Source organism: Alosa sapidissima, chromosome 18, assembly GCF_018492685.1.
Source record: "Alosa sapidissima isolate fAloSap1 chromosome 18, fAloSap1.pri, whole genome shotgun sequence".
Taxonomy (NCBI): domain Eukaryota; kingdom Metazoa; phylum Chordata; class Actinopteri; order Clupeiformes; family Clupeidae; genus Alosa; species Alosa sapidissima.
This window is the reverse complement of record NC_055974.1, coordinates 6,338,214-6,354,575: the sequence shown is the minus strand read 5'-3', so window position 1 is coordinate 6,354,575 and position 16,362 is coordinate 6,338,214. Positions and strand designations below refer to the sequence as shown.

Sequence of the window (16,362 nt, the reverse complement as noted above, 5' to 3'; positions counted from 1 at the left end):
GCACTCCATCTGCAAACTGCCAAACAGAAAAAGAAGGGTTCGCTAGCCTGCCAGAGTAACCTTCAGTAAGGTTTTTTTTTGGCAAAACAGAGTGCATTACCACCATCTGCTGGACTGAAGTGTAATGGAAAGTGTACCATGTACCCTCGTTCTGGCCGCCGGGTGAATAAGGCGAATTGCCACAACACATTTTTTTTAAACCTTCCACCCTTTTGTCAAAATTGTAAACCCAAAACATCTTTCTCAATGTACATTCACAAAACCAGACAGTTCTTGCAAAATCAATCACTTTAAAAATGTTGATTTGTGTTCAAAACTAAACAGATCATTCACAAAGCAGTGCAGTCAAAATGAAAACACTACTGAGCAGTCATGATACTTCATAAAAATGGAAAATACACTATTCAGGGCAGAGCATATAGCTCCTGGGGAAATGTTTATCCTTTACAATACAGTTAAGCATGATTTTATAATTCATTTTCAGCTTTTACTGTAACTGTACTGTAGTAAAAATAAAGTATTGGCAATATTTACTGTAGATGAGTAGTGGGCTACATTACAGTCTGTGTTCAGGTTTGTCACTGGAATGAAAAGTGTAGAATTTCCCCACACCTCGGGATTAACAAACTTAGATTTTTGATTTTCTGGCATACCCCCCCGTTTTATTTTTGTTACCTCAAGTTCGTCTGTGGGCAGGAACGATTCAATGCTGCCAATCAATTGGGTACAGAACAGACACTGGATGCCAAAGGTGTCCTGAGAGAGACAAACAATTTCCACCAATCTCAGAGCAGTGACACAAGAGGACAGGTGCAAAAACATCCATCAATAAAGGATCACTAAGTAATCAGAATCAGTGATGCTGGGACCTGACAAGACTCAGATGGCGGATGAAGGTGATGGTGGAGTAAAATATGAGAATGCATTCAGTACATATCAGATATACTTCTCTTACCGCAAAATATGGTGCTTTAAGGGCCATTTGACCTGGCAGCTCATTTTCTGTGTCCACACAGAACCCAAGAGCAGAACATAAATGACCTGGTTTCTGTGAGAAAACACATTATAGTCACTCTCATTCTTACGTCTATAGAAAAGCTCCTGCCCTTTTATGCCCATTACATGAAGAGACAATGATACGATGCATTGTACTTTAATCTATTTGTACTATAAGACATTTTCTAAAGCAGTTATCATGGGATCATTCTGAATGTGCTGAGGTGGCCTCTGGCTTTAGTGTGTGTTTGGTTCAGTGTTTGTCTGGCTATGTTTTTTTTTTAACTTGTGGTAGTCCTTTTTCAGATATATACTGGAGAGGTGTTTAATTCCTTTCATTGTGCTGTAGGTAGGGGATTTACCACAGTGTTCAGTCAACAGCTAAGTCTATTTAACATTACGCAACATGGATACAACGACAATGCAAACACGTCACATGTTGTACCCAGGATGCAGCGATCACAGTACCACATGCACTGCCAGTAGCCTGAATGCCCAACCAAAACACCAGCGCAACAAAACCAAGATCTCCAATAAAGCAACCAACATCATGTGCAACACACAGCATCACCAACAGAGCAGCCTTCGTAAGCATATTGTTTTTGCTTACGAAGAGTTATGCCCTTTTAGTAGAGCTGTGAAAAATAGTGGGGAAAGAGTAAATGGTTTATTAACTATGACTTTGTCAGCAAGAGTGAAGAACACAGGAAGGTTTTTGTCCATCATCAGCTTGCAGAGTTCAGCTCGTCCAGACCCAAGGAGCCTCTCACACTTGGTGTTCATGTCACTTTTTGTCATGCCCTGAGGTGAAGAGGGTTCACAGTAAAGTGACATTGGAAACAAAAAGACAGATATAATCAGACATGTGGACCATATGAGTGTTTTATGCTGTTTGTGCATTTTAACAGTTTATGTATTGTGAATGTTATGTATGCACTTGAGATAATCAAGAGAGGATCTTGGTTACATTAAAGTCCTTTACTTTACCTGAACTTCAGTATCCACAAGCAGTTCTTTCAAGAGGTCAAATAACTTGGTGCATGTCTCACAGGACTTTGCCTGTACAAATACATAAGGTATAAGGTCAGCAAAGGTCAAGTTGTATTCAGATTGTTTCAGGTTTTGATCATGCAGTTAGATTTATCGGATTGGTCACTCATTCAATATTTAAGTGAATTTCAACACTCTAGAGAACCGAGGCAAGTGCTTCCAAAACCTCAACCGAATGCCTACATGTGAGCTTGCAAAGTCATGTATATCATGTGACCGATTTTCTTGAAACTAAATTCTGTGGATCTACATGGCAAGTGTTCTCAACAAGCCCATTTTTACCTCCACGTAGCGCATCTACACATAAAAAAAACAACTAATGAATCCCAATTGAGTAAAACAAAGTATCTCACTTAACTTTAATTGGCTACCATTGCCTAATTTATAAAATATTTTCACTTACACTGTTGATCAGTTTTTGACAAGCAATATCGTCAAATATTGTTTATTTCCAGAAAATAAACCTTCCTATGATTTGTATCCTTTATGCTATACGTTTTAGGAGACACATTACCAGTGGCAGCTGTCCTGGGACAGCCTTCAGGTTATTCGTATCCGTGACTTGTGCTGGAACTAATGGAGAGTGGAGGTTTAAGTTACTTAAAAGGCCAGACATTACACATAATTACACTACACTGGATATGTTAGAATGATAATAAAAGACTTTCATATGTAGAATGTAAAAAACAATAAAAATACAAATGAAAATCAAGCAAGATATACCACATTTTGAGCCAAGTAAATATGTGAGGATATTAATCTATTAATCCAAGTATATATAATTAAATTTAACTCCTAATTCCTCTTACCTGCATACTGAAAGCACATTAAAATCAGAACGTTGAAAAAGGTCGACATGTCTTCAGTTTTTCTTGCTGTTTGATGTGGAAATGAGCCACTTTCGGAAACCTTGCTAGTGGCTGTTTTTATAGAGCAGAACACACCTAAAATGTTTGGCAAATGAATAATGTGCTGAAAAATGTACTGTGTGCTCACAAGCTAGCATTTCTTTATTGACATTTCAGTTGATAAGCACCGTATGTCTTTAAGGAACTTTGCAATACATCCATACAAGCGAAAGAAACGATGAACGTTAAGATAAGGATGGGGTATGGCAATATCTCATTCATGCAACACGTCTCCCTGTAATATATTGTTATCAGTGTTAATGTTCAAACTCCATCATATTCTGACACAGTTTTATGTTTACCTGGCTGGCTAAATATTTTAAGTCATAAAAATTAAACATTGTTCCAATTTGAAGATCAGAAGAAGAAGAGAGAAGCAGATACACTTAAATGGTGACGCTGAAGTGCTTGAGACACAGAAATCATGGGCCTGTCCTCCATAGGGGGGAGCCAAATTTACCATACGGCTCTAGGGGCTGTCATAAACTCCCATGGCAAAAGCAAAATTGCTTATAAGAAAAGGTAGAAACAGTGGGTGGTTATGCATTGTTTTCTGCTTGACCCCAATAAACAATATATCACTGAATTGTATCAAACCAAAGTCACTGATTTGAAATGGTGAAAAAAATGCTCATTTGACAACCTTATCTCTTTGGTCGACGCTTTAATCCAAAGCGACTAACAGATGTCAATTAACTACAGGGCCAAACTACCTGGAGCAGCTTGGGGTTAAGTGCTTTGCTCAAGGGCACAATGGTGTCACGAATTGAACTCACAACTTTTCAAGCTACTATACAAACGGCTTCTTAGCCACTATACTACCTTCGTGTGACCAGGCAACTGTAACCAGGGAATGGTGTGGATAGGACAGTATTTTCTAGTTGAATAAAAAAAATGAATTGGTTGAGGAATAAAAAACAGGAAATGGAGATTCACACTGCTTTCAATTCTCTGTTCAGTTCTGCTCAGTGTGAGGCTGCAATACTTGCCTGCAATGACCCTAAGCTAAGGAAACACATCCCGTTTTGGGTCCTAGACTAATCTTTTGCATTTTCGAATGTTAATACAATCAATCAGGGAAGTAATCTATCATGTGTGTGTGGGGGGTGGGATGTTTGTGTGTGTGTGTGTGTGTGTGTGTGGTGGGGGTATCCTTTCAATAAAGTTTTATGTTTCAATACTGTGCCTTGGGCAAATTAAAGTCCAAGTCTGTGATGATATGTAATGATGACTCATTTTTATTTTTTATTTCAGTCAGGGAGGTATAGTGGATGTTGATGCTGTCTTACCCATAAAGAAAATGCACAATAATAGGACAATGGATAAGCCACCTATTCAACAGGATTCCTGAACTGGACTACATTTACCAAAAGTGTCACTGAGCAAAGATCACCATAACTGAAGTATTAAAAAATGATTTGGTACTTTTTCAACCATGCTTTCAGTAAACAAACTCAACCCTGGTTGGGACCCTGTCACCCCAAGGACCCTTGGCTGTACCAAAGGCCTACAACACAGGGTTGCTTCAACTGAATTCTGAAACTGAATGTTTGTGTAAGAATACCTTAACAAAGCTCAACGTGCTTCAGCCTTCTCCTTTGCTCTACACATTTTCTGACCTCCCCTTTAGTAAATGTCAATACGTTCACAAGTTCTTATCAGTATATAGTGAACTGGGCACCAGAGGTATTGCACAGTCGGTATTTAACAACTTAAAAAAAATAAAGTGGATGGTTGATGCTCACTGCATTGTGGTAGTTTTCATGGAGCAATCTTTTCAGTGCACTGGAACGTTTTTCAGGGCGTTTAGATATACCTCTGCTCTGCATTCAAGACTCACTCTTCTCACTCTTGTTGAGCTGAACTTGAAAAAGGGCTGTTTATTTAAAAGTTAAGCTGTTTATAAGTTGGTTAGGTGTCCTTAGAATAATAGTACACACTGATGTATGCTTCTTGCATAAAAAACCCCACACAGAACTGTCATCTCTCTGAGGGTAATGTTATAAATAATACAATACTAAAAATAATAAATAGTAATTGAGGACATAGTGATATATATGTTTTCATTTAAACTTATATGCTGTACACCACTGCATGATACTTGGCTATACACACATGATATTCTCAGAGAAAGGTATTCATGCAGTGTAGACATTCTAAACAAACCAGTATGACACTAACTTCTGAAGGGGCACAGAGCTGGGTCAATATTCTCTTGTGCTAAAGCATTCTCAAGAAATGGGAAGAGGCCATGGTGTATTAATCGCAAATAAAGGAACACTTTATTTTAGGCATTCATAAACAACTCATATCTTTATTTGAAAAATATTTATTAGGACAGATCATTCGAAGTACAAATCAAATCCTTCAGTATGATTGACCAATAAAAAATGACGGCAATAGCGGAGAGGAAAAGACAGAGTTAATCACACACATGACGTGTGTGTGACATGTATAGAACACGTAAGAAAGCCTGTGGGGTTCTCAGTTTTATATGCTGTTCTTATAAGTAAAATGTATGTGAACATTTGCATTCAAGGACTTCAGGGAATTAGAATGGCTTTGATTTGCTAAACATAACTTGTGGACTGGTTGGCGTCCATGACTAACACTGACACAGCCATTAGGTGTGATCTTATTTAAAGACTTTAAAAACAATATGTTGCAATGTTCTGGTTTCAAGGTTATATGTGTATTTAAACAGTGTTTAAAATTGAATGGCTTTACAAGTTTCACTGGTATCTCACTACACAAAAATCTTGAACCAAAAGCATGCTTTTCACACATTAAAAACGACAGACTGTGACAAAGCAATCTGATGATATCAGTCCCATTTGTGTAGGTGTGTGTCTGTAGGTTGCTATGGTCACCATGGGCTTGTGTACAGAGCTGCTATCACTGACATTGACACATGGTGACCACAGCCAAGAAAAGGAAACTACAGAAAGCTGAGGTGCAGTCCTCTAAGGCCTGTCTTCTCCTAATCCGTGCTGTCTCAAAAGAAAATATTAAACATTAAAAAACAGACATTCTAAACCAATAAAACTATTTTAATATATAGATTACTGTTTACACCAGGTAAATGCTCAGCATAAAATAGAATATGAGTATAAAAAGTAAAAAATATTCAAGAGTTGCATCTTACCATGCACAGAGATTTTACAACCAGGCATATTTCTGACAGTATTCCACTGCCTGTAAACAACAACAAAATACATGTAATGTAGCCTTTTTAATTTTTGTTTTAAACCACATTTATCTTAGAAAATCTTTATCTTAGGAAATTCAATTATAAACACAGTAGCCTTTTACGAACCCCACACTCCATAGCAGTCAGAAGGTTCTGGCACCGATAGCTGCTCATGGCACAAGCATAGCCACTCATGTGAGCACCTAAACCACAAATAGAGGAGATTATTATTACTTATTTCCAGGAAGCAGGTAAAAATAGAACAATTCCCACATCACTACTAAAGTCATAGGCCATATGAAAGGGTCATATACCTCTATCCACACTGCCTATGAGGGTCTTGCTTTACCTTACTGATCTATTGTTACATACTGTTCATGTGTTTATGTGCGCAAGATTACACAAAAACAACAAGCCCGATTTTTATGAAGCTTGGTGAAAACGTGTAGCATGGGCGAAGGAGGAATCCTTTACATTTTTATGAGCCGCCTAAACAACTTTGGTTTTGCAACTGTTGCGCAATATGCAATTCACAGATTTCACACCTGGTTTGTATGGTATCCGTAATGCCCAAATAGCATGCCCTCTAGTGTTCAATGCAAGGAAATGCATTTCTTTACAGACAGTGAGGTTCCCATAGGAATGAATGGGCTTTTTGCTGACCCACATCGGCAAGCTTTGTGGCCTTAGTAGAGCTGCAGCATGTGTCCTGATAGTAAAAGCAGGGTGGATGACTGTGCGTTTCCTTACCAGTGATTGCTGTCTCCATGCCCTTGCAGAGATGGATGAGGGTGCAGATGGTGTGGGGGCTGGATTTATTCAGGAGAAGCTCAATCAGTTTCTTACTGTACAGCTCGATGAAGGCCACACACTGGTCCCTGTATGCGGCGGGCACGAGGTGACACACCTGGTCCAGCATGTGGGCAATAGCCTCCTGCCAGAGACATGGAAGAGATGAGAAAATGAGCACATCTCACTGGAGAGTGCAGTTATTCCCATCGTCTATCATCTTTACAGCGTAGCACATGGATTAGAGGCAGAGACCAATTCTGATAATATAACTCTAAGCTATTTTCAGTGAGTACCTACACACTCTATTGTATGCATCAAAGGACCAAGGTGACAAAACAGTTGGGATGCATGAATACAGCTGGAGTGCTTGAACCATATGTGTCAGGTGGTCTACTAGACAATATTGTTCATGATGACTATACAAAACCTATACTTTTATAGTTTTTAGCACCCAACTTACAAGTTGGTAAATGAGCAAAACCACTATGAACATGCAATCTGACAATGTAATTGTGTGTAGCCTACTGTGTGCTCATAAGCTAACTTTTCTCTATAGACATTTCAGTTGATAAGCACCATATGTTTTTGAGGAGCTTTGCACTTTGCAAGAACACATTGTTTATGCTTTTGTTACCTCAGTCTTCTCTTTAGGCAGGAGTCCCTCCAGGAGCTCAATCAGATAGACACAGAACTTACACTGAAGGTCAGACTTGACCTGAGAGAGAGAACCCAGGGAAAGGCATCAGATGACCAGTATTGGTATTACGGATACCATACAAACCAGGTGTGAAATCTGTGAATTCCATATTGCGCAACAGTTGCAAAACCAAAGTTGTATAACATAAAATACACATCATTAGGACCTTTTGAGATGTAATCAGAATATGCTGATGTGGTGTGATGTTATGGTGGTAACATTAAGATGCTAGAGCTATGCCTCAGAGCAAAGTTGAGAATGCTTACAGGTCACTTCTGGGACAAGACAGACATAACCATTGTGTTAATGTGTGATGTGAAAGTTTACATAATGGAGATGCTCTTACCCCTAGAGCTGGAGATTTGAGAGCTGTCTGAAGTTTGGCCATCAGACCTTGCAACTCGTTTTCTACCTCGACAACGCAGAGCCCCAGTGCAGAGCAGAGCACACCTGGTTTCTGTAAGAGAGCCCAGACTGTCTGTGATTGTTGGTCCTCAGAGTATTATCCCTGTCCTATGATTGTTAATACTCCTTTTAAATTGTAAGCATAGTTTTGAACAAAGGTAAAAGAATAAAATAAACCAAAACTCAAGATTTACTGATGGATGTGCAGTGTTATATTGAATGTGATTTGCTGTTTAGGCAGCCCTGGTTTTTGTAGTGTGTGTGTGTGTGCGTTTGTGTGTGTGTGTGTATGTGTCTAAACTGTCAGTACTGCATGCAGTTTTAAAACTGTGTGGTGCAGATCACTGTATGTAAACCTCACCAATACACTGTCGAAGATAGAGAAGGCCAAAGGCAGGTTTTTGTCCACCATATCCTTGCAGATTTTCTCTGATGCAGGACCAAAACCTTTACGCAGCGCCTCACACATTAAACCCAGGTCGTGCTTAACCATCCCCTAAAGGAGAGAGGGAGTCAGGGTGAAGTTAGGACAGGAAACACATACAGATGAATTCTGCCTGCTATTTTGAATTTGCCCTTGGGGATCAATAAAGTATCTATCTATCTATCTATCTATCTATCTATCTATCTATCTATCTATCTACAAGTAAATGTGTTGTGAGAGAGGAAGTCTGGAGAGGCTGGGAACAGGAGAGGACATTCTGAGGTGGTCATCTGATGAACTCTGGTGACGCTACGACGCTAATTCACGCCACAGTATATTCACTTCCTGAGAACTTGCACAACCGTGTAATGGAATAAGAGAAGATAAGAAATAAGAGTGTAAGAAAAAACCTCGCCACCTATAGGCCTGATTGTTACTACAATATGACTTGAAATAAATAAATGAATAAGTACCAATTCTGCATATGAATAAGTGGAATAACAAAACCCAACTAGCACCAAGTAAAAACACAAGGACCATGTGTGCAACAATTCATGAGGTAAAGCTTGTTTGCACAATATTCATGTTTGCGCTCATCAGCTTCACTTACTGCATCAATCTAAATGAGATACATGGGCTTTGCTGTAAATCTCCAGGGTATCACTTCTGCCACAAGCCACCTTTCAATAACGCATGGAGAAGTGATCCACAGAAGTGAAAGCCCATGAAAGGCTTCAAACTTCTGCTTTCTGAGAATCAAACCTGAAAGTACTCTATCGTTTTTCACCAGTTGGGGATAAGCCCTGTTATCAGATCACCTCCTACAAACACGACAATTAGTAGCCATTTTCAAAGAACATAAAGACCTTTGTGTATTTGTGAGTTTAAAGTGATAAAAGTCATCTGATGCATTGTCAAGTGGAACTGTGTTGCAAGGGCTACTATTTAAACAGGTGTGTTCTCTTAGGGATGTTAGACTGTTTGCATATTTGAGGAGGTACACATTTTGACAAGATATATTGTTATTGCTGGATGAGAGGATGTGTGTGTGTCAAGGTGCTGCATTTTACCTGAACTCCAGGATCTGACATAAGATCTTTCAGAAGTTCAAACATTTCAGTGCACGTCTTACAGGTGTCAATAGTCTACGGAAGAGACACAAATATGTTTATGTTAATGTTTATAGTTTTTAGCAGACGCTCTTGTTCAAAGTGACTCAAGATATTAATACATTTTAATGATATGAATACATTTAAGTCATAGTCTAAATTAATCAATATACTGGTACAGCTCTGGAAACCATTAAGAGACCACTGCACATTTTTTCTGATGTCATCCTACAGTTGTTGAGATACTGTTCAAATTTGCAGTGGTCTCTTAATTTTGAATATGACCATCAACTATTAGTATTAGTAGTGTTAATAAAATATAACCACTGTCTACTTATGCATTATCTCCATAATTACTTGGAAATGCAAGTGACTGCAGTGTAATCTTTTTCAACATTATTATGCTTTTCACAATCACATGCTGAAAACATGTTCCCTGATTTTTCCCAGTCATTTCTGGTGACAAACTGAGAGTGATTTGTTAAAGACTTAAAAATGATCAGTCCAAAAATACATTATTGTACACTACAGCAAAGCAGAAGTGAGACTGAGGAATACAGTCATGCATAAAGGAATTTGTTTTTAGTGGCTCTAATGTGTAGTTTGAGAATTAAGACGAGCTCAATAACCAAGTGAACCAAATGTTACATGCAGATTTGTCACTGATGTATGAAGTGGAGTGTTTCAATATAATACAATTGTAATTATAAGGATGCGATTAATCGTATTTAAATTGCTTCAAAACATACTGTAAAAGGATAAGTTTTGTGGGCTTCAAACGTCAGCAATGGTGAGCATCACAATTAATATTGTCTTGATGCATAGGCCTATTTTCAATAATATTACATGAGACATTTTCAACAATATTACATTTGTACATTTGTACTTAATGTATACATCCATATACACTGTCATATCAAGTAAACTGTATAGTTTATTTCTGTCAACATATATCATAGATTGTATCCCACATGTTTCATAATAACAAAGAAGTAACATTATCTAGAAAAAGGTAAACTTATGTGTGACATACCACTGTAGGCAGCTGCTCTGGCGCAGCTTTTAGGTTCTCAGCATTCATGACTCGAGCTGTGACTAACATAGAGCAGATGAGAAACACATTACCTTATAGCAATCCAGACATCATCTCGTACCAACTCATCTTGTTTTGAAACAGCCTTTACAAGAGGCAGACAAGAAATCAAATATCTACTACAAACCACATGTTGAAAACTGCATATCATATCATATGTAGAGAAACTAAGTAATGTGGGACACCTCCATAAAATGTGTTGTTACATTTCTTTCTTTCTTATGTTTTGCTCTTACATACCGCCATTCTGAAGGCAAATGAAGATCAGAAGTTTGAAAAAGGTCGTCATGTCTTTAGTTTGTCTTGATGCTGCTGGAGGCGCAAATGAACCCCTCCCTATCTGAGAACAGTTTTTATACTGCAGAAATGGACTGTAGCACTCACACATCAAGACAGGAATAACCACACAGTGCGAAACCACACCAAGAAGAGCAGACAAAGTGTGTATGCAAATACAATCTGAGTATGCTATGTATGCCACACAGAAACACAAGTTTACCCCTATATTTACTGGTATGGATAGGATGTGAATAGCTTGCGGTTTCTGTAGCACTGTGCATGAGGTTCTCCTGGGGCCTTGATACGGATATGGCAGCCATCGATGGCTCCCATGGCCTTACGGAACACCACATGCTCAGCCAACCTAGCAAAGCCGTTAGATATTTCCTGTAGCTCCTCTGCAGTGGATGGCACCCTGATAACCCGTGGCATCACTGCCACGATAGCCCCACAGACACGGTGCACAACATTGTGCACCGTAGACTTAGGCATATCGAATGCCCGGGATACAATACGATAGTATGACCCGCTGGCCAACCAAAACAAGAACACCAGGACTTCAATCACTGGACCCCATCCATGATGACGCTCCTGCTGCAGCAACACCAGCAGACCTGTGATGGAGGCCCTGTTCAGCCTAAAGTCTGGCCTGGTTTCTTTCTCCTCGTCAAAGAAGAGCCTGAGGATAGGCACGGCCCGGTTCATCTGGGCATAAACCGTGAGACTCTGCAAACAATATGGCATGAAATCAATGATGTAAACGATGTTTATCGATGTCAATAAATGTCTTTAGTCAACGTTGTGCTTTGTGCATTACTATCTGTTTCTGTATCTAGCCATTATGGTGAACATGTCTGTTATCTTCAGTTGAATCTATAACTGTATCACTATCTATCACTGCATCATTTCACCAATGTGTTTTATACATACCTCTATTGCATTTTTTTTACTGATTAAGTGTAGCCTATGTTTGTGGTATACTTATCAGTGAGCTTTCTGGCTAAAAGCGACCAAGTATTGACTTCAATAAGCAGTAGCCTACAGAAACATCACAATTAACAGTTTATAGTATAGCCATACGGCGTAAATCTAGCGTATCGTTAGCAAAGACGCTCATATACTGTTAATGTCGATAACTAGATGTACCGCATAGCGGTACAAAATATGACCGCCGCTCAGTCCTGTACATCCGTTCCGCGAAAATAAATCACACTTCAATTTGTCTCCATATTTTACTCCATCCCCCACTCTTGAAACTTTTGTGTATGCTTGTTTGGCATGCCTGAGTGTGTGTGTGCGGCTGCACAGAAAGTACCCTACTGGTGCTGAAAAGGTGAATAGATTGTAGAATAGCCAAAGAAGATGTAGAATTGTTATAAAACCTTTAAAATCTCTAAACAATCACAAGTAGGGCAGTTCATCACAGATTGATGAAAGGTCACTTACACCTGTAGGCTACATTGTATTTGGGAAAAGCAAAAGGTATCAGCATAAAGTTATTTATTTATTTATTTATTTTTTATGTATTTTTAAACAAAAACATCTGTCAGTTCCATGCCGTTTTCAACAGCTATCAAAAACAAAGGTCATTTTTGGATGGATGGATTTTTTGTGAATGTTTCTTCTTCTACATAAGATTTTAGTCATCTTTAGTTCATGTAATACTTTATTGTCAATGCACAAATTAAGTAACAGTAGTCTGAAACGTTATTGTTAATGCACAAATTAAGTAACAGTAGCCTAGTCTGAAACGAAATGCTGTTTTACATCTAACCAGTGGTGCAAATAACTGACATGTCCAAATGGGCCTTGATGAAATGCGTCGCTAGACTGTTCATACACATTTTAACGGGCCAAAGTTGAAGAGCTTTTGTCCGTTATTGTTAGTGCAAATATAGGCTGATTCATGTTCCCTTGCATTGTTTAACTGAGGTCCATGGCTAGTCTGGCTTTCATCAGACCAAGCTCAATCTTTTAAGAAATCAAAAAATAAATAGCGGGCAGATCAGGCTGGGTTCACCCAGCCTAGTCCATAGGCACCCGATATTGTTTAATTTTCCGATTGAGATATACACGCTCTGGCTATTCTAAATACAAAAATGCATCAGGGAGTTATGACAAAACGGTAACTAACAAACTAGATCCTAATAGAAAGCTGTTAGCTTCCCTAAGCTACAGGTAGGATTATAAGGTAGGCCTATTGACAACATAAATTGTCAATAGGCTATGCTGGCGACACAAATAAAATCTCCTTTGGAAACCAATGGCTTACGCCTTACAGTATCAAGCGGACTTAAACTGTCATATCGTGGCGAAAAGTTGTAATAACATTCACGCAGCTCCATGAGTCAAGGAAAGCGCGAATGAAGTAGCCACTTCTAAATGGGACCCACTACACAGTAGCTTAAGATGTTTTGCTAAAGCAGCCATAATGAAATGAAGGTGTCATTGTTTGGATACTTCACACACACGTGCTTTTTAATTTCACAGACTACAACTACCAAGCTGTAATCAAAGCACATCGATTCCCCTCTCACACCCTGCACGCACTTAAAACAAAATAAACAGGCGTCTCAGTCTCACGCATGTATAGGCAAAACTGTATCAGACCGGTGTAACGTTGGTAAATCTTCCATTGCACAGAATGATTTTGTAGCACGTGCAATAAATGACAGTCGAAAGATACAAACAGTGAGCATACATTTGCTTGGTATAACCGCATTTATAGTTTTCTACAAATGCAATAAATCAAATGCCTCCATCACTCAATCAACGCTAACGGTAACATTACCTAGGTCCTTATTGATATTACAAGATTAACGTACCTGCAGTAAAAACCAAGCATGTCCGATAAACATCCTCAGATTTATTTCGGCTTCAAGAAGAAATGGGAATTACACTTCATGTGAACATCGTCCTATCCTTATTAGATGTTCGCTGCGGTAAATTACAGTCCTTGTATGAAGCGTCCATTGTTTTTTCCAACCCACTTTTAACTTCCAACAAAATTACGTCTCACTGCAACGATGCGCCATCTAGTGGACAAACGACTACTTCTCGCCAATACTTAAAATGCAGCCATGATGATGATGATGAATATTTATTTTGGCTTTCTTTTAATCCTACTGATTTTCATTTTTTACCGGGGGGGGGGGGGGGCAAATCACAAATGAGTGATTATGAGCCAGGTTGATGTGGGCCCTTGAGACCAACATACAGTACCATAAAAGATTCACAGAGAACTGTGTCTGCCCTACCCTCCTTTCGGGGGGTCCAGTCCAGCGGGGGGGGCTGCAGATGAAAACGAAAAATGACGGTTCCATGCTATCCATGTGGGGGTACATGCCCACCAAGTTTTGTGTACCCCGGTCTTTCAGTGTCCCGGGAATCCTTGTTGGTGTACGTCACTAAATGTACACATAAATTATTTTATTGTAAGGCCCCCCATGAACGAAAGTACACAAAACTTGGCATGCATTCAGAGGGTGTCATAATGATCCTACACTTTTAATTTCGTGCAGTTTTGACCTTGTCAGCCAGAGATATTGAGATGAAAACACCTAATTTTTTGCTTTTTAATTTTTAACTAGGTGGCGCTATACATGAAATAAGTGGTAATGGGATGGGTTGACATGCCCCCTTAAGACCAACATACAAAAAAAAGGTGGATCTCCTAGGTCCTACGGTTCTCGAGATATTCACAGAAAACTGTCTCCGGCCACCTACAGGCCAGTTGGTGTATAGTAACATAAATTAATTTATTGTGTGGCCCCCCATGAACGGAATTCCACAAAACTTGGCGTGCATACAGAGGGTGTCATAATGATCCTACACTTCCAATTTCGTGCAGTTTTGACTATGTTAGGTCACAGATACCTTCAATTACACCACCTCATTTTTACTTTTTTGTGTTTAACTAGGTGGCGCTATACATGAAATGAGTGGTTATGGAATGGGTTGACATGGCCCCTTGAGATCAACATACAAAAAAAAATGGTCCTCCTAAACCCTACGGTTTTCGAGATATTCACAGAAAACTGTGTCTGCCCTACCCTCCTTTCGGGGGGTCCAATTCAGCGGGGGGGGCTACAGATCAAAACGAAAAACGATGGTTCCATGCTATCCATGTGGGGTTACATGTCCACCAAGTTTCGTGTACCCCGGTCTTTCAGTGTCCCGGGAATCATTGACGGAAATTTGGGCATGCGAAAAAGAAAAAAATCTGACTAAACCTATATGACCGCCGCTTCGCTGCGCGGCGGTCATAATTACATAGGACTATAGCCTATATATTTGACCTACTAGGTAACGTTAGCCACTGGGTCTGTTACCGCTACACTAGCTGCTATTTTACCTCAGGAGTTCACATTAATGTTCTGGCTTAAGTTGCCGCTGGGCTCACCTCGATATTCGCCAGATGCCAATACGCAGCTAGCATCTTGAGACGTCTCTGGTGGGCTCGTCTGCAGAGGGTTTCCTCTTCTTCCAACTCCATTAGCTGGTGAAGGACCAAGGCAGTCACCGTAGTCTCCATACTGACGGTACCGGTACACAAAAAGTGGTGGTGACAGTCGGAAAATGACGGGACGTCTGACGGTAGGGACCCAAAGATCTTCGAGCGTAGTATAGAATGTTTAGGTACAGACGTAACGTTGACGTGATGACACCACACATGACAACGTTGACGTGATGACACCACACATTGTCGCTATCTAAATAGATAAAGCGCGGGAATGATGCCAAAAACCTCCCTTCCTACCATCCGGTGGATCCATCAAACGTCATGTCAAACGCCTACCAGCACGTTCATTGCTTTATCATGCAACAACAAATGTGTAGCTACCTCTCCGGAGGTTTTGTTTTTGGTGCATTTTGTCTGTTTGTCTAAAATCTAAGACAGTAGAAAATTATGTTTAAATACTTAATTAAATTAAAAACATGATTTTCTACTGTCTTAGATTTTACTTTCACATTGCAAGTAACGCTTAACATGACCAATAGGGCTACAAATTGTGCTTAACTAGTGTCGACAGCATATTGCAGGTAGGCCTAGTTTTGAACATTGGAACTTTAATCGTAGCCTATAGCCAAATTGAAATAAATGCGAATTTATGATAAGCCTGTCAGTTCGACTGGCGACCCACAGTTGGATAAGCAGGTACAGTCTGCATTGCTACATTGAGGGCTTCTCTGTCTGCTGATATTTTGTTCAAAGGTCGGTCCACATATAGCCTTCATGCCATTTCAGCTGAAAACACTTTTCATTTGTTAGCCCACTTATAAACGTATCTTTATTAGTGTCAACATTACAGTATTTAGGCTATGTTAATCTCAAGCGCACTCTAAGAAATGGCCGTCTACTTTTACAGTACAGCACAGCAAAATCTATTCAAATTGCAGTCCGAGGGATATTGTCCAT

The 16,362-nt window shown here is 39.5% G+C and overlaps 2 protein-coding genes across 2 annotated transcripts; both read right to left on the bottom strand.

The window, feature by feature from the left end:
- Positions 1–5,267: 5,267 nt before the first annotated feature.
- On the bottom strand, positions 5,268–11,052 carry LOC121690404 (prosaposin-like). The gene is made up of 10 exons (XM_042070932.1): positions 10,905–11,052; positions 10,605–10,666; positions 9,533–9,607; positions 8,400–8,534; positions 7,980–8,090; positions 7,571–7,651; positions 6,895–7,078; positions 6,271–6,347; positions 6,100–6,149; positions 5,268–5,944 (listed from the first exon to the last, which is right to left on the bottom strand). Exons 1-9 carry the CDS (start codon positions 11,050–11,052, stop codon positions 6,114–6,116), a joined length of 909 nt encoding a protein of 302 aa, XP_041926866.1. The 3' UTR covers positions 5,268–5,944; positions 6,100–6,113.
- Positions 11,053–11,171: 119 nt separating this feature from the next.
- Positions 11,172–15,849, bottom strand: LOC121690203. The gene is made up of 2 exons (XM_042070630.1): positions 15,346–15,849; positions 11,172–11,669 (listed from the first exon to the last, which is right to left on the bottom strand). The coding sequence occupies exons 1-2, from the start codon at positions 15,475–15,477 to the stop codon at positions 11,172–11,174; spliced, it is 630 nt and encodes a 209-aa protein (XP_041926564.1). The 5' UTR covers positions 15,478–15,849.
- Positions 15,850–16,362: the final 513 nt, after the last annotated feature.